This window comes from Delphinus delphis, chromosome 20, assembly GCF_949987515.2.
Source record: "Delphinus delphis chromosome 20, mDelDel1.2, whole genome shotgun sequence".
Classification (NCBI taxonomy): Eukaryota; Metazoa; Chordata; class Mammalia; order Artiodactyla; family Delphinidae; genus Delphinus; species Delphinus delphis.
The window spans coordinates 42,354,724-42,378,465 of record NC_082702.1 but is presented as its reverse complement, the minus strand read 5'-3'; the positions used below and the strand labels follow the sequence as shown (position 1 = coordinate 42,378,465).

The following is a 23,742-nucleotide window of genomic DNA, read 5'->3' as shown; positions in this document are numbered from 1 at the left end:
ACCTGGGACTCCCTCACTGCGCCCTCCTAGGGGTCCATCAACAAAACACTGGCCCAGAATTGGTGTCTCATTTGCAATCAACCAGGACACTGGAAAAAAGATTGTCCTCAAAGGTTTTTGTCAAATCGTTCTACACCAAATTGAATGGCCCCCGTATCCACCCTTGAAGGAGGCCCCCAAGAGGGTGCCTCCCATGTGGATGGGACTCCAAGGGATTCTCTGGTAAACTCTACCAGTTATTCCCTTAAATATCCAAGGGGAAACTAAAATTAAAATTGGCAAAAAACCTTGCCAAATTCTGGTAGATACCTGGGCTACATTCTCTAATATAAGCCCCATCTGCCCTGGAGCCTGCAGATGGGATCCTGGGAAAACTGACAGAAGTTGGCAAAAGATGAGAATTCTTACAAGAGCCAACTCTCCTGGATCTCTGTAGTGCCCAGTCAAGAGAGGAAGGTAAAAGTCCACATTGTCCCTTCCTTTCCAAATTTAGACTCTCATGAATTTGGTTTTGAGGTACCCAATGGTTACTGATCTTTCTCTCTCAGGGACAGCTATTGCCTTCTCATTTGTCTTGTTTTGTCCTGTGAACTTGGCTTGGCTTTCTGTCTGGTTGTCAGTCCTTGCATAAGCAGGAAACTCAACCATCAGGTTGGCCGCCCCAAAATATGACTGGGCAGAAATGTGGGTTTCACCCTGTTTTCAGCTAGACATGGCCAGACAGATGTGGGTTGCACTCCATTTGCAGTGAGGATCCTACCGACTATTGGCAACTCTCAAGAGAATTGTCTTTATTTGGGCTGTCTTTGGGAAGGTTCTGGATCTTGGGGAATGGAGGGAGGAGTACCCTTTGCACTCTCTTTGGAGACTCCTCTTGTATCCAAGTGGTTGTTTAATACTGACAGGAATATTTACTCTCTGTGCTGGCTGAAACCTGACAAAATATTTGAAAGGATTGTTTCTTTTTTTTTTTTAAGCAGCGCTATGGTCAGAATTGGCCAAAACAGAAGCTGATATTCAGATCCTGATAGGAATTTTGTGAGTGTTTTTTTTTAAGGCCTTTTCCGCTAAGCTAAATGAAACTATGTACCCAGGGGGAAAGAAAAACATCCCAAAGACAAACAGCTCTAAATCTAGAACATAGGAATCTAGGAACCTTTTGATTTCCATCTTAGTTGAAGAGCTTCTTCTTGCTATGAAGAAGCAAATTAAAGATAATGTAGTTGGACGGGTGGATCCAAACAAGTTGCAACCCAGTTTTTCCAGGAATTAAAAACAACTGTCCTTGTATTGAAGATTGGGTCTTTACAAGAACTGAAATGCAGCTCTAGAAGCAATTCAAAGCCCACCTTTCCTTTCTACCAATTCCCAAACCTCCCCTATCCATCTTAAAAGACTTGTAGATATTGTAAAGCATCTGGACTTAGGGAACAAAAGTCTTTCTTGGTGAAACTTACATTCTTTCTCTGTGCCTTTTGAGATGGAAATGTTCTACCTAGTTCCCTCTAGGAACCAAGGTAATTCTTATCAGAAGCGGGGGGAAAAAGGTTATTTGAAAACTAGGCCCATGAAAAATCTTAAAAATCTTCACCACAAGTATGACTGAAAAGCTTTAGGTATCTAAGCAGGACACCTTAACTTATTCCATCTGCCAGAAATACAATTTGGATCCAACTGTTCTATTTTAAACTAGTAAATTTTGCATTATTGTACCTGTCCCATAGCTAAAATTATAAAATGAAACCTATAAGATCCTATTTGCATCTGTATGTTTATGTATGTCTATATGTTATAAATGTGTAATTTTTTTCTACCTCCAGATGGTATTTGTAAAGAGTTCTATTCAAGTTCATGTGGTCTAGGATAATCTTTGGTAAATAAAAGCTAGTTTGTTTGTGGTTTAATTAAAACAGGCATGCCTTTAGAGTTGTCACATTAAATATAATACTTTTATTCTACCTAGGTTTATTAAAAGTCAGATAAGTTCATGTTATCTCTGTTACAGAATTTGTCAGCAAGAAAAAGAATTTAACATGATGGTTAGCTGTTTAATGTCTCATGAAATTTTCTTGAGTAATCTAAACATAATTTTTAAGAAAAAGTAAATTAAATAGAGGTAAGATAAAATTTTAAAAATCCTCAAAAAACTAAAAATAGAGTTGCCATATGATCCAGCAATCCCACTCCTGGGCATATATCCAGACAAAACTATAATTTGAAAAGATACATGCACCCCTATGTTCATAGAAGCATTATTTACAATAGCCAAAACATGGAAGCAACCTAAATGTCCATCGATAGATGAATGGATAAACGATAAACAAGATGTGGTGTGTATGTGTATATATATATATATATATATATATATATATATATATATATATACACACATACACACACACATATATACATACACACACACACACACACAGTGGAATATTACTCCGCCATAAAAAAGAATGAAATAATGCCATTTGCAAGCAACATGGATGGACCTAGAGGTTATCATACTAAGTGAAGTAAGTCAGAAAGAGAAAGACAAATACCATATGATGTCACTTATATGTGGAATCTAAGATACAACACAAATGAAGATATCTACGAAACAGAAACAGACCCACAGATACAGAGACAGACTTGTGGTTGCCAAGGGGAAAGGGGCATGGGGGAGGGAAGGATTGGAAGTTTGAGATTAGTAGCTGCAAACTATTATATATAGGATGGATAAACGACAAGGTCCTACTGTATAGCACAAGGAACTATATTCAATATCCTGTGATAAACCATAACAGAAAAATATGAAAAAGAATACATATATGTAAAACTGAATCACTTTGTTATACAGCAGAAATTGACACATTATAAATCAATATACTTCAATACAATTTTTAAAAATTTATAACTGACCTTTTCAACAATAATTATGCTTCACAGTATGTCAACTTAAAAATAGTTTCCAGGGGGCTTCCCTGGTGGCGCAGTGGTTGAGAGTCCGCCTGCCGATGCAGGGGACACGGGTTCGTGCCCCGGTCTGGGAAGATCCCACATGCCGCAGAGCGGCTGGGCCCGTGAGCCATGGCCGCTGAGCCTGCGCGTCCCGAGCCTGTGTTCCGCAACGGGAGACGCCGCAGCAGTGAGAGGCTCGCGTACCGCAAAAAAAAAAAAAAAAGTTTCCAGGAATTCCCTGGCAATCCAGTGGTTAGGACTCTGCGCTTTCACTGCCGAGGGCCCAGGTTGATTCCCTGGTTGGGGAACTAAGATCCCACAAGATGCGCGGCGCAGACAAAAAAAAAAAAAACAGTTTCCAAAATCTTTTTGGTACTTGAAACCTTAAAGTTATGCTGAGATAAGTGATGGATATTCATTAAATATCTAGGTCATTTCCAAACAAGATAAAATACTGAAACATTAATTACTGGTGTATCCACTTTTGGTTTCCTTTTACAGAGAAACTAAAAATATTTGGGTCTATCAGTAAATATCCTGTGTGCCACATAGAAACATTTACTATGAGAAAGAATATACTTCTAGAAATTATAAAATGTATTCATAAATTTGCCAATCCATGGAATGCTAGTGTAACAGACAGTCCACAGTTGCTTACTTCTTAGTTTCAGGAGGAATAAAAGATTCTACGGGTTAAAAATTCTAATATATGTAATTAAAATGACTTACTACAGCCATTATGAAAAACACTATGGTGGTTCTTCAAAAAGTTAAAAATTGAACAACCATATGAAACAGCAATCCCACTTCTAGGTACACATACAAAGGAATTCAAATTAGTATCTCAAGAGGATAGCTGCACAACGATGTTCATTGAAGAATTAATCACAATAACCAAGATATGGAAACAACCTAAGTGTCTGTCAACAGATGAAAGGATAAAGAAGATATAGTAAATATATACAATGGAGTATTATTCAGCCGTGAGAAAGAAAGAAATACTGCCATTTGCGACAAGATGGATGGACCTTAAAGGTATTATGCTAAGTGAGATAAGCCAGACATAGAAGAACAAATACTGTATTATATCACTTACATGTGGAATATCGAAAAACTGAACTTGTAAAAACAAGGGCTAGGTGGTGAGGGAATTGGAGAGATGTTGTTGAAGAGTACAAACTTACAACCAGGAGATAAGTTCTGGAGATGTAATGCATAGCATAATGATTATAGTCAACTCTACTGTATTATAAATTTCAGTTATTAAGAGACTAAATCTTCACTGTTCTCAATACAAAAAGGAAATGATAAATATGTGACATTATAAAGGTGTTAGCTAATGCTACTGAATAATATTGCAATACATAAATGTACCAAAGCAACACACTGTATACCTTAAACTTACACAATGTCTATTACATCTCAATTTTTAAAAATTTTATTTCTATTTTTATTTTTTCATTTTTTGGCTGTGCCACATGGCATGCGGGATCTTAGTTCCCCAACCAGGGCTCGAACCTGCTCCCCCTGCAGTGGAAGTGCCAGAGTCTTAACCACTGGACCACCAGGGAAGTCCCTCAAATTTTAAAAACTTAGAAAAATTAACAGTTAAAGGCAACAACTGTATGAAAAGTAGATAAGGAAAGTAAAATGATTTATTGTTCCAGAATGAGAAAAAGGAAAAAAAAAATAAACAGGACAAGATCTGAATGGACATAAAAAAGTTATGAGGTTTATAAAAAAGGAATCCTGGGAAAGGAACTTTATGTGTAGTCAAGCTGGCTAAGATTGGAATGAATTTAAGTTTTTTTTTTAAAATAAATTTTAATATCAACAGTACACTGGTGCAAAATTAGAATTTAATTTTCTCTCTGTTAAAAGAAAAAAGTTTTATTGGACTTTTGGTCTGCTTTTGAAAGACTATGGAAGTTTCCTTAAGTTTTAAGTAATCTGCCCAGATAGCAAAGATTTTGTGTCTTATCAAAATAATTTACTGTGCATGTTTTCTTAAGTAATCAAAAACCTGATAAAGACAACACTGTCTTCTCAAAAGAGCTAAGTTTTGTTTACACTTAGGTGAATTTCTGTATTTGCCTTTAACATCATCTATTGTCATTTTGGTTAAATAGATAATTCAGTATTATTTCATAATGATCTGTGATCCTATTTAATCAAATGTTCAAACCTTTTGACATTTTCCCCAAATCAGATTCTAAAGAGAACCACAGAAGACCCAGAATTGCCAAAGCAATCCTGAGGAAAAAGAACAAAGCTGGAGGCATAACCCTCCCAGACTTCAGACAATACTACAAAGCTACAGTAATCAAAAGAGCATGGTACTGGCACAAAAAACAGACATATGGATCAATGGAACAGAACAGAGAAACCCACACACCTAAGGTCAATTAATCTCTGACAAGGGAAGCAAGAATATTCAATAGAGAAAAGATAGTCTCTTCAGCGAGTGGTGTTGGGAAAGCTGAACAGCTGCATTTAAATCACTGAAGTTAAAACACTCCCTCACACCATACACAAAAATAAACCCAAAATGGCTTAAAGACAAATATAAGACATGACACCATAAAACTCTTAGAAGAGAACATAGGCAAAACATTCTCTGACATAAATCGTAGCACTGTTTTCTTAGGTCATCTCCCAAGGCAATAGAAATAAAAGCAAAAATAAACAAATGGGACCTAATCAAACTTATGAGCTTTTGCACAGCAAAGGAAATCATAAACAAAATGAAAAGGCAACCTATGGACTGGGAGAAAATATTTGCAAAAGACGTGACTGACAAGGGATTAATTTCCAAAATATACAAACAGCTCATACAACTCAATACAAAAAACCCCCAAACAACCCAATCAAAAAACGGACAGAAGACCTAAGTAGACATTTCTCCAAAGAAGACATACGATGACCAACAGGCACATGAAAAGATGCTCAACACAGCTATCAGAGAAATGCAAGTCAAAACTACAATGAGGTATTACCTCACACCAGTCAGAATGTCCATTATCAAAATATCTACAGGGGACCTCCTTGGTGGTCCAGTGTGTAAAACTCCACGTTTCCACTGCAGGGGGTGTGGGTTCGATCCCTGGTAGGGGAACTAAGATCCCACCTGCCATGCAGCGCTGCCAAAAAATATATATATATGTATATGTGTGTGTGTGTATATATATATATGCACGTGCACACACACACACACACACACACACACACACAAATAATAAATGCTGGAGAGGGTATGGAGAAAAGGGAAACCTACATTGTTGATGGGGATGTAAATTGGTGTAGCCACTATGGAAAACAGTACTGAGGTTCCTTAAAAAACTAAAAATAGAGTTGCCATATGATCCAGCAATCCCACTCCTGGGCATATATCCAGAGAAAACTCTAATTTGAAAAGATACATGCACCCCAATGTTCATAGCAGCAATATTCACAACAGCCAAGACATGGAAGCAACATAAATGTCCACTGACAGATTAATGGATAAAGAAGATGTGGTATATGTATATATATATATATATATATATATACACCCACATATATACATACACACAATGGAATATTACTCAGCCACAAAAAAGAATGAAATAATGCCATTTGCAGCAATATAGATGCAACTAGAGGTTATCATACTAAGTGAAGTCAGAAAGAGAAAGACAAATACCATATGATACCACTTATATGTGGAATCTAAAATATGACACAAATGAACCTCTCTACGAAGCAGAAACAGAGTTACCACAGGAGAACAGACTTGTGGTTGCCAAGGGGGACAGGCGTGGGAGAGGGATGGATTAGGAGTTCGGGATTAGTAGATGCAAACTATTACATATAGAATGGATGGATGAGCTCCTACTGTATAGCACAGGGAACTATATTCAATGTGCTGGGATAAACCATAATAGAAAAGAATATAAAAAAGAATGTATATATATGGGTAACTGAGCCACTTTGCTGTACAGCAGAAATTAGCACAACATTGTAAATCAACTATACTTCAGTAAAAAAAAAAAAAAAAACACAGAACATTTCTTTCCATTCTACCTTCCCTCTCTGTCCTTTTCTCAAATCTTTTTTTTTTGTTGGTTGCACTGTGCAGAATGTGGGATCTTAGTTCTCTGGCCAGGGATTGAACCCATGCCCCCCTCAGTGGAAGCACAGAGTCTTAACCACTGGACTGCCAGGGAAGTCCCTCCTTTTCCCAGTTCTTACACCATGAAGGTCTTTATGATTCTTTTGCCTTGCTCTGGCCTGGAAAGACAATGCCACTATTCACATATCTCAGGCCATTGCAAAGGGGGATAATCAAACCTCCAAATGACTGTTAGACTTGCCATGCTGCTGCGGATCCTGTAGTTCTACCCATCACAAACTTCCCCCAATTTCTTTTTTTTTTTTAATTAATGAATTTATTTATTTTTGGCTGCGTTGGGTCTTTATTGCTGTGTGTGGGCTTTCTCTAGATGAGGTAAGCGGGGGCTACTCTTCACTGAGGTGCATGGACTTCTCATTGCGGGGGCTTCTTTTTGTTGTTGTTGTTGTTGTTGCAGAGCATGGACCCTAGGCGCACGGGCTTCAGTAGTTGCAGCACGTGGGCTCGGTAGTTGTGGCTCACGGGCTCTAGAGCACAGGGTCAGTAGTTCTGGTGCACAGGCTTAGTTGCTCCACGGCACGTGGGATCTTCCCAGACCAGGGATCGAACCTGTGTCCCCGGAATTGGCAGGCGGATTCTTAACCACTGCACCACCAGGGAAGTCCCCTCCCTGACTTTTAATGCCTCAGTTTCTCTGGAACAAACTTAGCTCCCTCTCTATTGTGTCAGACTCCCTAGCCCTGGGGTCCATTTCCCTGACTCTGGTTAACAACCCCAAACCTGGGGAAACTTGCATCCAGGCTTCATACAAAGACACAAGATAAGGGTAACCAGAAGAAAACTGCCTGTGCAGTCTACAGACCTTAAATTTTCCCGGTTGTCACCTTTCCAGTCTCAAGTCACAGAGTCATACAGAGATTACTAGGAGGCATCATGATTCAAACTTTGCTTCCGTTGGCAGATCCCTACTGCCCAGGCTAAGAGTAAGTACAAATGAGGCTATGATCTAGGATCTCTCCTTAACTCTTGAAGATATCACAGAATCTGCTGCTAAAGCAATATCTGCCCAACAAAAATCGCTAGACTCTCTGGTCAAAGTTGTTCTTGATAATAGGAGAGTCCCTGACTATCTTTTGCTGAGCAGGGAGGTAATTGCGCTGTAGCCCATACCTCTTGCTACACTTGGACTGACACTTCTGGGAAAGTTGAGACTCAGTCACATAAGACCATTGGATAAGCCAGTTGACTTTAAAAAGTGACTCCTTCTGGACTTCCTTGGTGGTCCAGTGGTTAAGAATCCACCTTCCAATGCAGGGGATGTGGGTTCGAGCCCTGGTCAGGGAACTAAGATCCCACGTGCCGCAGGGCAGCTAAGCCTGCACGCCACAACTAGAAGGGCCTGCACGCCGCAATTAAGACCCAACGCAAAGGGTGAGCTGTGACAGGACGAGAGAGAGTCATGGACATATACACACTAACAAACGTAAGGTAGATAGCTAGTGGGAAGCAGCCGCATGGCACAGGGATATCAGCTCGGTGCTTTGTGACCGCCTGGAGGGGTGGGATAGGGAGGGTGGGAGGGAGGGAGACGCAAGAGGGAAGAGATATGGGAACATATGTATATGTATAACTGATTCACTTTGTTATAAAGCAGAAACTAACACACCATTGTAAAGCAATTATACCCCAATAAAGATGTTAAAAAAAAAAAAAAAGACCCAACGCAGCCATAAATAAATAGGTAGATAAATTTTTTTTTAAAAGTAACTCCTTTGACTTACATGATTCTGATTGGTTTGGGTCTTGGGGACCGTGGCTCTCAAATGCACTCCAGACACTCCTGCTTATAAAAATCATAGTTGTCTCCAGGTGTACTATATTTTCTCAGAAGTTTTTTTTTTAATTTATTTTTTATTTTTGGCTGCTTTTGGGTCTTCGTTGCTGCACGTGGGCTTTTCTCTGGTTGCTACTCTTCATTGTGGTGTGCAGGCGCCTCATTGCGGTGGTTTCTCTTGTTGGGAGCACGGGCTCTAGGCGCACGGGCTTCAGTAGTTGTGGTGCATGGGCTTCAGTAGTTGAGCCTCACGGGCTCTAGAGCGCAGGCTCAGTAGTTGTGGCACACGGGCTTAGTTGCTCCGCAGCATGTGGGATCTTCCGGACCAGGGATAGAACCCGTGTCTCCTGCATTGGCAGGTGGATTCTTAACCACGGCGCCACCAAGGAAGCCCTCAAAAGTTTCAAATGCATATTTGCAACTGCTAACCACCAAGCTAATGATTTCCCTAAGACTAGAATCTCAGAAGAGGATCAAAGAGAAAGACCAACTTAAAGAAAGTGAACACGATACAGCATTGTCAACTGTGAATAAATACCACACACAGACTCAGCAAAAACTTCGAGAATTCCAGAGTTTAGTTTGGAGTAGCACTAGAGCCTGAACAATTTTTTTATTTTTTAAATCACATCTCTCAGGCTGAGAGTCTGATCAAAACGAGGCATTGTTTAAAACAAGACAACAGGGACTTCCCATTTCTGGGGGCCTAGAGTGGAAGCATCTGGGAGCGGCTGTTTCCCTCTAGGTTATTCCTTCTTCAGCTGTCTGGAGGGCACCAATACCTCTCCTGAAATACTAGGGTGAAAACTATTTCCTGATTTTCTAATTCTACAGAATGTTCTGTATTTATGTGTAACTTAGACAAAAAAAAGGGGGGGAGCTAGTGAGGGAAAATGGGAAGATGTAGATCTTGTATAACTAGTATTAGCCTACCCAGCTAACCAAATCTCGAGGTGAACTGAATCATCCAGAGAACTTGTTTGCAAGTAACAGATGCATCCAACCGGCAGCACATTCCTTGAGGAATTCAGTGAGCCCAGAGAGTAGAAGCAGAATGCATGAAACTATTTGAGGGTCTGCCCTTATTATATTTCCAATAGGTTTGCCTTGATTGCTTATTCTTCCTGCCAAAACGATCATGCGGGTAAGGTGTCTATTACTGCTGAAGAGATCTAGACATGCTTTACATTGACATGATGAACCACAATCCCTTTCTTTCTGTGCCAGCTTTATCTTTTTTGTCATTAAGTTCTATGTTGGTCATCAATGAAACTGCGGGTTGACAGAGTACAGTTTGATCTGAGAGGTTAGTAAAAACTCTTGGTTTCAGATTGGCCTGAGTATGAAGCCAGAGAATTGTAGGAATGTCAGAGCAATAGATGGGGACAGAGGTCAGCCCCCGAGAGACAGGATGATCTGGCCACCAGAATGTACTCTCCACAAAGACAAAGATTTGTGTCTCTTTTGTACACTGATATATTCCAAATGCCTAGAGCAGTGCCTGGTGTGTAGTAGGTGCTCAATAAACCATGGTGGAGAGGCTGAGAGGATGGGTCAGTGAGAACATTAGCATTTCAAGGCAGGGAAAGAAGGTTGGCTAGTGTGGATGTGGGGTGGAAATAGAAAATGTAGAATGGTGAAGAAGGCACAAGGGCTTTCAGGACATAAAGAAGTGACACTGGATTGGGGGCATATTACTTAGGGCCTGAGATCTGAAAGTGAACCGGTGCAGGGAGAGAGAAGCACTAACAAGATGTGCTTAGCTGTGTTAGATGGTCACTTCTGTCGATGTGCAGGATAAGAAAAACTGAATGACAAACTAGAGGTACTGGTAATAATCCCGTTTGTCTTTCAAGACAGCTCAGATGGCAACTCCTTCTGAAGGCCTTTGCTGAGGGGTCAGCCCTGAAGTGAACAGTTTTCCTCTATTAGTTATTAGTGTATGTGTCTTACGCCTTTCTTAGGGTAAATTTCAAGAAAGTCAAGCCTGTCATGTAGCTAGTTAAATGGCAGGAAGGGAAACTGAACCCTCCAAGTCCAAAAAAACTCAGATATGGCCGTGAAAAATGACTTGGAAACAAGCAACTCGGGCTTATGCTTTGGTAGTAAATCTCTTTCTTTACCCTTATCTCTGGCAAATACACATGACCTTTCTGTTAATTGCAAATGAATGCTCTGTTAATTGCCTATTCATAGCCTTTGACCATTTTTCTACTGGGTTGTTTTTAAGAATATATTCCAGATACTTAACTTTGTTGGTTATATTTCTTGCAAATATATTCTTCCTGTTTGTATCTCGTCTTACTTTTTTCTTATTTTTGAAGGTAACTGTCATGCCTATACTGTAGTTAGTAGATGGTAAGCTCTTTGAAAGCAAGGGATAGATGTCCTGATTTTCTCATTTTCTAGGAAGCGCCTTTATCTTTTACTGCTTACAAAATGCTTGTTAGGGCTTCCCTGGCGGCGCAGTGGTTAAGAATCCGCCTGCCAATGCAGGGGACACGGGTTCAAGCCCTGGTCTGGGAAGATCCCACATGCCGTGGAGCAACTGAGCCTGTGGAGCAACTAAGCCCGTGCACTGCAGCTACTGAGCCTGTGTGCCTAGAGCCCGTGCTCCGCCAACAAGAGAAGCCACCGCAATGCACCATAACGAAGAGTAGCCCCCCACTCGCTGCAACTAGAGAAAGCTTGCACACAGCAACGAAGACTCAATGCAGCCAAAAATAAATAATTTTTAAAAACTGCTTGTTGGGCTTCCCTGGTGGCGCAGTGGTTGAGAGTCCGCCTGCCGATGCAGGGAACCCGGGTTCGTGCCCCGGTCTGGGAAGATCCCACATGCTGCGGAGCGGCTAGGCCCGTGAGCCATGGCCGCTGAGCCTGCGCGTCCGGAGCCTGTGCTCCGCAACGGGAGAGGCCACAGCAGGGAGAGGCCCGCGTACCACAAAAAAAACCAAAAACAAACAAAGAAAAAAACTGCTTGTTAATGTTGATAAGTGAAAAAAATATATATATTGGGCTTCCCTGGTGGCGCAGTGGTTGGGAGTCCGCCTGCCGATGCAGGGGACGCGGGTTCGTGCCCTGGTCTGGGGGGATCCCGCGTGCCGCGGAGTGGCTGGGCCCGTGAGCCATGGCCGCTGGGCCTGTGCGTCCGGAGCCTGTGCTCCGCAGCGGGAGAGGCCACAGCAGTGAGAGGCCCGCGTACCGCAAAAAAAAAAAAAAATATATATATATATATATATATATATATACACATATATATATTTTAAAAAATATGTAGGTAAGGAGTAAGCCAAGAGAATAAAAACTGACAAAGCAGTATTTAGTAAACACTGATGTGACTAATGCAAAGATAAATCACAAAGAAAATGCATATCAGAGATTAATATACTCACATCGCTCTCAGTAGCGTTCAGTCCATGAGTTGATAATAAAGGGGGGGGTGGGAATTTGTTGAGGCAGGCTCAGGAATTCCTTTCCATTTTCCCAGGCAGCGTCAGAAGCAGATATATCACTTCTGTAGCATTTAAATCCTCATCAAATTTATATTCCACCAAATCTGAGTTTATGGAGACTGAAACGCCAGGACCAAGCTTGGAAATCCTCTATTTTGGCAAGCGCCAAAAGCTTGCCTGAAGCTTACACGTGGCTGAAGCTTACACGTGGCTGAATTTAAGCCAGTAGGAGCTGCCTACACCAGGTGTGGTTAATACTGAAAGCAGCGCAAGAACTGAAGCCTCACACATCCCTTTCTAGTTAATTTTCTTCAAACAATAGCGAAAAAAGTTGCAGGTGCATTCTCTCCCAGCTCCACCCAGTCGCTGCTGTTCAGAGTTCTTAAGGTATGAAATTGTGGCACCAATTTTCGGGAGAACGGTGGTGGTAAACTTCCTTTCTCTGGTACTCCTCCCCACGCCCTACACGTTGTTGCATAGATTTATCTATGTCTATATATTTTTAAATTATTCCAGCTTCACCACTTAGTATGTACATTTGGGTAACTGCTTAAGGTTTCTGTGCTTGTTTTCCCATCCATAATATGAGGATACTAATTCTGTTTACCTCATAGGGTTGCTGTGACAACTGAAAAAGAATACAAAGCACTTAGAACAGTGCCTAGCACATAGTTAGCACCCTTTACATGCTGCTATTGCAAAAGTAAAGCAGGTTCGTTCTAACAAGTTTATTAACACAAAGGAGGTCCAAGAAAAAGTTCACCTTTCCCCTCTGCCTCTACCCTCTTGCCATCTCTTACTTACCTAAGGAAACTAGTAACGGTTTCATGTGATCATTCCACATCTTTTTTTCCCCTCATACCAATATACTGCAAATCTACCTATATATATGGAGTTAATAAAAGTGGATTCACATTCACTCATTTTATCATTTAACGATATATCCTGGATATCTTTCAGGGTGACTATGTGTAGCTAACTCATTCTTGTTAAGAGCAAATATTCTGTAGTATGTGTGTATCGTAATATATTCAAATGTGCTCCAGAAATAGATAATCGGGGTTATGTCTAATTTTTGCCAATGACTAGAATGGTTCAGTACACATCCTTGCTCTTCCATCCTGATGCTTTCAGTCTGTAGGACAGATTCCCCGAAGTTGGACAACTAGATCAAAGATTTATGTGCCTTTAAAATGTTTAAAGATTCAGCCTGATTACCTTCCCCAAAGGCTGAGGCAACTCATATTCCCACCAGCAACGTGCCAGTTTTCCTGAAATCTTTTTTTTTTTAAATTTACCTCACCCTTCCCCGCCTCCTCCATCTTCTTCTTCTTCTTTTTTTTTTTAATTAATTTATTTATTTTTGGTTGTGTTGGGTCTTCGTTTCTGTGCGAGGGCTTTCTCTAGTTGCAGCGAGCGGAGGCCACTCTTCATCGCGGTGCACGGGCCTCTCACTGTCGTGGCCTCTCTTGTTGCGGAGCACAGGCTCCAGATGCGCAGGCTCAGTAGTTGTGGCTCACGGGCCTAGTTGCTCTGCGGCATGTGGGATCTTCCCAGACCAGGGCTCGAACCCGTGTCCCCTGCAGTGGCAGACAGATCCTCAACCACTGTGCCACCAGGGAAGCCCTTCCTGAAATCTTAAATTGCCCTTGATGTTATTTGTCTTAAATTGTTTTGCCAAGTGATCGGTAAATAATGTCTCATTTTATTTTTATTTTATTTATTTTTTTGCTACACCACGTGGCGTGTGGGATCTTAGTTCCCTGAGCAGAGATCAAACCCGTGCCCACTGCAGTGGAAGTGTGGAGTCTTAACCACTGGACCAGCAGGGAAGTCCCATGATGCCTTATTTTAATTTGCTTTTCCTTGCAGGCCTGACAGGGCACGTTCTCATTTGTTTATTGTTGTTTGCAATTTCCTTCCCTGAATCATGTGTTCATATCCTTGACTTTTTCTTCTATTGCATTGTCTTTTCCTAATTATTTGTAGGCATTCTTTAGGATTTTAACTCTTTGTGATGAGTTCTGGATATCTTCTCCTGATTGTCTTTTGCTTCTGTTTATGGGACCTTTTGTTAAAAACAAATTTTTGATGTTTATGTGGCTTTATCTCTCAGGCTTTTCCTTCATGGTTTCTGAATCTCTAGTCTTTCTTAAAAAGTAGCCTCTGTCCAGAGGTTATACAAATTCTCCCTTTCATCCCATACTATTCTTTTTTTTTTAAAGGTTTTTAAAATAACATTTATGGGGCTTCCCTGGTGGCGCAGTGGTTGAGAGTCCGCCTGCCGATGCAGGGGACACGGGTTTGTGCCCCGGTCCGGGAGGATCCCACATGCCGCGGAGCGGCTGGGCCTGTGAGCCATGGCCGCTGAGCCTGCGCATCCGGAGCCTGTGCTCTGCAACGGGAGAGGCCACAACAGTAAGAGGCCCGCGTACCACACACACAAAAAACCCAAAACAAAACAAACAAACAAAAAATAACATTTATGTCTTAAAAGTTAACATGTGCATAACAGGAAACCAAAAATCATTAGAAGCAAAAAACAAAGTTATCCATAATCACAAATAGTTTACTGTTTGATGTGTCCTTCTAGGTCTTGTTTATGTAGGTAGCTACACAACTAAGCATCCATTTTTATGTAAATAAGACCATACAGTTATGTATCATGCTTTTTCACATATCACGAATATCTACCATTTCAAAGTCCCAAAGCTATGAGTATTTTCACAACCAAGAATACACTATACCAACTCAGTCTGGAAGGGAAAAATGTAATCTTGCCTTTCTTGGCGACAAAAATTTCATAAAAGACAAAATGGCAACAGGCCTCTAGATAAAGATATTGGCAAGAGTTATGATTAAAATACTGCAATCCCTTAATGTTCAATTAAAAATGAGACATAAAGCAACAGAGTACACAAAGCATCCTATACTATTCTTTTTTTTTGGTGGGTTTTTTTTTTTGAATTTTATTTATTTTTTTATACAGCAGGTTCTTATTAGTCATCAATTTTATACACATCAGTGTATACATTTCAATCCCAATCGCCCAATTCATCACACCACCACCACCACCACCCGCCGCTTTCCCCCCTTGATGTCCATACGTTTGTTCTCTACCTCTGTGTTTCAATTTCTGCCCTGCAAATCGGTTCATCTGTACCATTTTTCTAGGTTCCACATATATGCGTTAATATACGATATTTTTCTCTTTCTGACTTACTTGACTCTGTATGACAGTCTCTAGATCCATCCACATCTCAACAAATGACCCAATTTTGTTCCTCTTTATGGCTGAGTAATATTCCATTGTATATATGTACCACATCTTCTTTATCCATTCATCTGTCGATGGGCATTTAGGTTGCTTCCATGACTTGGCTATTGTAAATAGTGCTGCAATGAACACTGGGGAACATGTGTCTTTTTGAATTATGGTTTTCTCTGGGTATATGCCCAGTAGTGGGATTGCTGGATCATATGATAATTCTATTTTTAGTTTTTTAAGGAACCTCCATACTGTTCTCCATAGTGGCTGTATCAATTTACATTCCCACCAACAGTGCAAGAGGGTTCCCTATCCCATACTATTCTAATAGTTTCATTTTTTAAAATGTAGATCTTTAATCTGCCAGCAAATTGTTGCTGTATGTGGTGTGTTAGTGGGATAGTTAAAACCCAAAACTTTAATACAATAGACACACTGAAAAGCGCACAAGTTCTAAGTGAATTTTCACAAACGGAAGACACACTTGTGTAATCTGCACCCAGATCGAGAAATAGAATACGGCCAGCACCCCAAAAGCCCATTTGTCCCCTTCTAGTCACTATCCCCTGATGGAGGGTAATTGCTATACTGACTTCTAACACCTTACATTAGTCTTCTAAGGGGATAATTTTGTTTTCATGCAGATGGCTGTTTAAGTATGCCAACACCATTTACTAAATTAGCCACTGTTTTCCCAGTGAGTTAAAATGCCTCCTTTCATTGTTGGTACTTGTAAGGAGAAAATATATTTTTTGATGCAGTGGATGGATTGCATAACCCAAGGTCTAACAAAGTCACGTCTTCCATTATGGATCCCAGCTAGGCTCACCTGTAGCCAGAGCTTTGCTGGTTGGTGACTGATTTTCTCCATGTTCCTTGTGTGTGTCTAAATAGTTAGAAAAGCACTGATCCTACTGGCCCACTCAGAGAGGACATCCTTCAACTATGCCATGAAGGAGGCCGCCATAGAGGCTTTGAAGAGGAAAGGATGGGAGGTCACTGTGTCGGACCTGTATGCCATGAACTTCAATCCCGTCATCTCCAGAAACAACATCACAGGTGGGAGCAGCTCTCCCCTTTAATTAGGTCTTTGTGGAACTTCTCGCCTGTGGGTTCTCTGGCCCCACCTTGGCCCCTCTGGCGTCAGCCTCTCTTTTTCCTCTCTGCAGGTAAACTGGAGGACCCTGGGAACTCTCAGTATCCTGCCGAGTCTGTTCTAGCTTATAAAGAAGGCTGTCTGAGCCCAGATATTGTGGCCGAACAAAAGAAGCTGCAAGCCACAGACCTTGTGATTTTTCAGGTGTGGCTAAGACATCAAAAGGGGTGTTGGGACACTTGCGTTCTTTTTGTCCTAGACCTGGCACCTAATTAGCTATGTAATCTTAGGAAAGTAACAGCCACTTGACCGCATTCTCTGTAGAGAAGGGTGATTACTTCAAAGGCGCAGTGTTACACAGATTTACAGATGTCGTGAATCTGGCTGTACTACTCTTTGAAAATATGACTGTGATGGCAGAGATGACATTTGAGCCTTGAGCTTTTTTTCCCTAGTATGTTTAATCTTTTTCTTCAGTTAGTTATTTCTTGTGGAATCACTCAAGTTTGCAATTCTCCCCTGCCCCCATCTCCATAGGCATCCTGAAATTAGTTTGTGGAGCTGCTATCTGGAGGATTTGGACTCCACAGAAAGTTCATTAATCCCCCTGAAGGGTCACTGAAAACGAGATACCTGAATTGGGCAGAGAATGATATTCATGTCCCCGTGGATACCCTGCAGAGAGTACATGGAGCCACTGCCACCAGTGGAGATGGAAAGCACTGCCTTCTTATTCTGTAAAAGAAAAGTCATTACCTTCCACATCTCCTTGGTGACAGGAAGTTAATGAAACAGCCCCAGGGGAAAGAACACAAAGGTCCCCCCTCCCATCTGTTGTTTATGTTACTTCATACATTGGCTCCTCTGAGCCTCACAGTATTGACTCTGCAGAAATACCAGCCTGGAAGATGGTACACAGAGGGGCAGGCCCAGGATTCCATACTCCTGGATGTGGCAAATCAGGTGAAGGTTGTCATGGTAACACAAAATCAGTGCTGACTGCTGGTGCCTAGGTGGAGTTATTTGTTGTTTTTTATCTATCTCCGCACACTGCTAGGCATGTATCTAGGCTTGTAATCCAGGAGCTCTAAAAATGTTTCTTGTATAGTTTTGGGTGTCTGCAAAATGAAGACAGACTGACTTTTTTATTACGGACAATTTCAAACATACATAAAGAAGAGAAAATAGTATAATGATGCATCCACCACCCAGCTTTAACTCTCAGTATCCCCTCACTCCTGTTTCTTCCTGGAGTATTTTAAAGAAAATCCTGAACATCCTGTCAAAATATCTATGAAAATATCTATTAAAAATTTTGGGAGAGACATGCATCTCTCCCTAAGGGACCTGGAGCCTGATTTTGGTATCTAATTGTGCTCAAAACTCTGCCTCAGGACAGAATCTACCTAGAATCCAGGTGTTAGAAAAAGCAGAACCATCAACCTACCCAGAAAGGTCCCTTGTCATACACGGCAGCATACGAGTAAGCAAACTCCCCTATGAGCACTCACTCAAACCAGCCTTTCAGGATGGCAGGGACTCCAAACCACTGCAGGGGGAACTGTGGGGCAGAGGACAAAGAGGTCAGATGGGGAACACCCCCAAAATAGAAGACTTAGGGTGCTTAGCTGCTGCCCATGATGTCACTGAGGGGCGAACTTTCTTCAGGACCTGTCATCCCTTCTGGAGGAGTTAGCACATTCAAGAAAAGAAAATTTTAAAGAAAAGAAAATTATTGTCCTTGGTCAGTCAACTTGACACTCCTGTTTCTGCCTAAAAATACAAATATTGGGTGGGTGTGAAGAAACACATGCAATAAGATTTGCTTCTATGAAATCACATTTGGCAGCCAAGTCTGAACAGCAAGGATTGCAGGCAAAGTTGGCTTCAGTGTGTGTTGCCTAAATCAATATTTTCCCAAGAGCTTGCTTTTGTGGGTGTGGTTTCAAAAATATGAAACCTGTACCTTGTGCTCACGGATTTAAAATCCTATCATTTAGAATAAACAGAACCACTCACATATGCAAACAAATGATCTGTGTGACTTAAGTTCATCAGGGAATTGCCATGAGAAAGACCTATTGGGCCTCTTGTCCTGGTAAAAGCTAAGCAAGGACATACCAGTATTTCTTCTTCTCCTTGACTCACTTAAAGGCAGTAACAACAGGAACATGCCCAGAGGTTAAAAAACAAAACTAGGACAGAGAAAGAATTTTTAAGACTTGATAGGTCTCTCTTTGAAGGGTGGTTGACCTACAGGAAAGGGGATAAGGAAGTAGAGTTTTAGGACACGACTGAGAATGAGACCTGTATTCTCACCCTGAATCTGCCAGTAATTTGCCTCATCAGTAAAAAGAGGGGCTTGAGGTATCTCTAGTAGCTTCTCACATTCTCACATTTATGATGCTCCAATTGTGAGGGACCAGATCTGCAGCTTTTAGGATAAATGTGCAGGTTGTTTAGGCAAGTAGATTTGGTCCCTTGTGAATGTTCTACAGTCAGGGCTGAAAAAGAATTGGTTGGTTTGCCAGGTATTAAAAGTTTACTCTCTCAAGTTGTTCTTGGAGGGACTTCCCTGGTGGTGCAGTGGTTAAGACTCCGCGCTCCCAATGCAGGGGGCCTGGGTTCGATCTCTGGTCAGGGAACTAGATCCCACACGCATGCCGCAACTAAGGGTGTGCATGCCGCAACTAAGGAGCCCGCCTGCTGCAACTAAGACCCAGCGAAACCAAATAAATAAATAAATAAAAGGGGCCGCCTATAGGATTAGGGAATTAATATTAACATTGGAGAATAAATGGTAAAAATAATTTATCAAGACTTGTCTAGTAATGTGGGGAGGCAGAGAAATGCACATGTGCATGCCTTGGCAAGGGTCAGTTGCCAAGAAGCTGAAACTCACCCTTAGGTAATAGAACTTTGGGCACTTTTGGCAGAGAATGCCAGGCTGGCACAGTTTCAAGGTTTTCTTCATTCAAAGAAGAGCACAGCTGAATAGGCTAAAATAGGTAACAACTAGGTACAGAAAGCACAAGGTGAGAGGGTGGAGCTATGAACTAATTTTCCAGGGTGCCTCAGGCCTCCACATCAGAGTGTCCTGTTGGGAAACCCAGATTAACTTTTGTTGTTTGTATATGGTACAAGGTCTGTGGGGTTTGATCTGTAACTCACCTTTGTGCTTTGTGTATCCCCAGAGTGGCACTCTGCATTTCTGTGGCTTCCAAGTCTTGGAACCTCAACTGACATATAGCATTGGGCACACTCCCGAGGATGTCCAAATTCAGATCCTGGAAGGATGGAAGAAACGCCTGGAGAATATTTGGGATGAGATGCCACTGTATTTTGCTCCAAGTAGCCTCTTTGACCTAAACTTCTAGGCAGGATTCTTAATGAACAAGGAGGTACAGGATGAACAGAAAAATAAGGAATTTGGCCTTTCAGTGGGCCATCACTCGGGCAAGTCCATCCCAACGGACAACCAGATCAAAGCCAGAAAATAAGATTCACAAGACTTGATTTCCTTCTAAAATATAGCCAAATCTAGACTTCTTTCTTGGGGTTCCTTGACTTGCTTTAGTTTTTAAGATTTGTGTTTTTCTTTTGCCACAAGGAATGGATAGAACAGACTATATTCATACATTTTTGTATAGTTTTGTTAAACATAACCGATTCTGTTTTTTTTTTAATTATTAATTAATTTATTTATGGCTGCGTTGGGTCTTCATTGCTGCATGTGGGCTTTCTCTAGTTGCAGCGAGTGGGGGCTATTCTTCGTTGCGGTGCACGGGCTTCTCATGTAGTGGCTTCTCTTGTGCAGCACAGGCCCTAGGCGCATGGGCTTCAGTAGTTGTGGCACGTGGGCTCAGTAGTTGTGGCACGTGGGCTCAGTAGTTGTGGCACGTGGGCTCTAGAGCACAGGCTTAGTAGTGGCACACGGGCTTAGTTGCTCCGCAGCACGTGGGATCTTCCTGGACCAAGGCTTGAACCCGCGTGCCCTGCATTGGCAGGCGGATTCTTAGCCACTACGCCACCAGGGAAGTCCCAAATGTAACCAACTGCTATCATGGCAAAATCTGATTAGGCTCAAAAGGCCTCTCAGGCTTAGGACGTAAAGCCGGAGAGAAGGGTGTAGAAAGATCCCAGACAGTATTCTTTAAGGTCCTCTACACAATTTAATTCCTCTCTTTAGAGATACATTTTTAGGAATAAATCTGGCTAGAGAGCATCCAACTCCTCAATGATCTATTTTTCTTTTAATTACCTCTCTGTGGTTTATGGCAGAAGGGAATTGCTCAGAGAAAGAAATGACGAAATCTGTCTGACCTAAGGGACTTGTTTAGTAATTACTACTCTCTGCTTGTTTGTGAGATATATTGGCTTTAATTACTACACAATGAATATTATGCCTAATACAAGTGTCATTCTCCTTCAGCTTTTGTTGTTTCTATACAGTGCACACAGACACCTTGAAATGAAAAGCTAAAAAAAATCTCTTTAATTCAATCTTCTAATTTAATGTCTGCAAATAAACCAACACCTCTAAACACTACATCTGCTACAATGAATGAATTCACGAAAGGAAACAGTACTCCCAGTATCTAAAAACAGCTTGCCACAAACAGTACTTTATTTCAGATCCATGTAACTAACCTTCTGGAAGTTTTTCCTGTATCATTGATAAACTGATGACTTGCCTTTTAAAGATGTGTTTTGGTTTCATGAATTTAGGGACAAAATTGTGAGCCTAGAGTTTCATTAACTTTGGTGAACAATTTTGGCGTAACATTCTAACTTCCTATTTAAATGATTGAGGTGCACCTCTACTCACTGTTGGTATAACCTAAGTAGAAAATGATGAAAGAACGCCCTCTTGTGGTGCACAGAAAGAAAACATGAGAAAATGATGCAAAGCAAGGTTGCATGAAACTGGGAACAGCCTCTTACCTGCCAAGGAAATGATGGCGTCAGGCTGGAGAACCTCATGTGCTAGATGCCAGCAGGCACTGGGTATTCTTTCCACAATATCCACAATGGCAGATGGCTGGGTGCTTCAGTTTGAAAACATATGAAAATATTTACTGTTGCCTTCATCTTCACTGTAGTTTTATGTAAATTTCTAAAAGTTCCAAGTGAAATAAATAAAATCCATTTCTACAAAACAGACCCACACTCACTGGTTTCAGAGAAGCTAGTGACAGAGGCATTCAGGCAAAAGTGGAATCTACTGGGCAAGAAGCAATCAGAGGATTCAGTGACAAATTGTGGCCAGAAGCCTATATGGTGACTTGGCTTGAGAGCTTGCCCAATAAGGCTGCTTCATTCTGAATGGCAAGGGAACCTACTAAGATTCTCTCAGGGAATTTAAAGGACATTTAAGGAGATCCAGGAAAGACAGTGGTATAGAAATCAAGAAAAACACAGAATGCAATAAACAAATGCCAAGGAGCAATATTTATTCTGATTTCCCTGATTTATTCTGATTTATCTAATCAATGGGCCAGGCATTCTTCTAGAGGCACTGGGAATACAGCAGACAAAAAACCTAGCCTCATGAAGTTTGCATTCTAGTAAAGAATGAGAGAGGAACAAATGTAAGTCAGGTGGTGATAAATGCTACGAAGGAAGAGCAGGGTAAGAGGGTTAGAGATGGGATACGAGTTTTATACAGGGTGATCAAGAAAGATCTCTCCTATAAGGTTATATTTGGGCAAAGCCCTGATAAAGTGAGAGAATGATACATGTAGGTCCCTGAAGGAAGAGCATGCCAGGAGTGATGTGAGTGCAAACCCATGAGGCAGCAGCATGATCAGTATGCTTTAGGGAGAGCAAGGAGGTTAGTGTGACTAAAGCACAGAAAGCAAGAGAGGGATAGGTCAGACACAAAGCTGGAATCAGACCACAAAGGGCATTACAAGCATTGTGAAATGTAGAGATAGGAAGTCACTAGAGGGTTTTGAGCAGAGGTGTAACATATGACTTACATTTAAATCTGGCTGGTATGTGAAGAATCAAGTATAAGGGGCAATGATAGAAGCAGGGAGAACTGCTGGGACGCTGTTATGACAATCTAGGCAACAAACGCTTTGGATCAAAGTGACAGCAATAGATGTATTGAGAAGTGGTTGGGTTCTGGAAGTATTTCAAAGGACAGAGTAACAGGATTTGATGATGGATTGGATCAAGGTCAAAAAACAAACCAACCAACCCTCAAAGGTATTTTGGCTTAAACAATTAGAAGACTGGAAATTCCATTTGCTTAGATGGGGAAGAATCTGGAAAGAGTATTGGCGGCAGAAGTTGGGAGTGGGAAGGGGAGAATCAAAATTTCACTTCAGACATGTTATTTCTGAGATGCCTGTTAAGACTGTCAAGTAGATAGTTCGATAATAGGAACCTGGAGTTAAAGAAGTTATGGCTGGAGATATACATTTGGAAATTTTCAACACATAGTCTATAAAGCAATCTGACTGGATGAGCACACCTAAAAATTGAGTTATGATAGAGAAGAGATCTGATGATTGACTTCTAGGGTTCTCCAATGTTAGGAGGTCAAGAAGACGAGAATGGAAAAGGCCAGTGTAGCAGGAGAGATGAGTGCGGTGTCCTGAAAGCCAAGTGAAAAAAGTGTTTCAAAGCGTGTCATATACTGTTGATAAACTGAGTGAAACAGCCCTCAGAATTAACTTTTGGGTGGCCATTGGTGATGCTGATGAGCTATTTCAGTAGAGCAGGGTGATAAAACCTGATTGGAATGGGTTCAAGAGGATGAATAAGAGAAAGTGGAAATAGTATGTATGGAGGATGTGGGGATGTGTGGTCAAAGAAAATTGTTTGATATTTTTAAGAGATGAGGGACATTACAGAAAATTTATATACCAGTGGATATGACTCAGAGAGAAAGGTTTTCATGCTGGAGAAAGAGGACAATTATATATGTATATGTATAATTGAATCACTTTGCTGTACACCTGAAACTAACATAACATGAAACTAACATACATAAAATCAACTATAATCCAATATAAAATAAAAATT

General features: G+C 41.2%; 1 protein-coding gene across 1 annotated transcript; it reads left to right on the top strand.

The window, feature by feature from the left end:
• The first annotated feature begins 10,029 nt into the window (after positions 1-10,029).
• On the top strand, positions 10,030-20,747 carry NQO1 (NAD(P)H quinone dehydrogenase 1). Its single transcript, XM_059999298.1, is given in 7 exon segments — positions 10,030-10,035; positions 10,222-10,282; positions 16,506-16,670; positions 16,781-16,934; positions 17,933-17,947; positions 19,221-19,238; positions 19,799-20,747. Coding segments are annotated over 7 exon segments (828 nt in total). The 3' UTR covers positions 20,208-20,747.
• Positions 20,748-23,742: the final 2,995 nt, after the last annotated feature.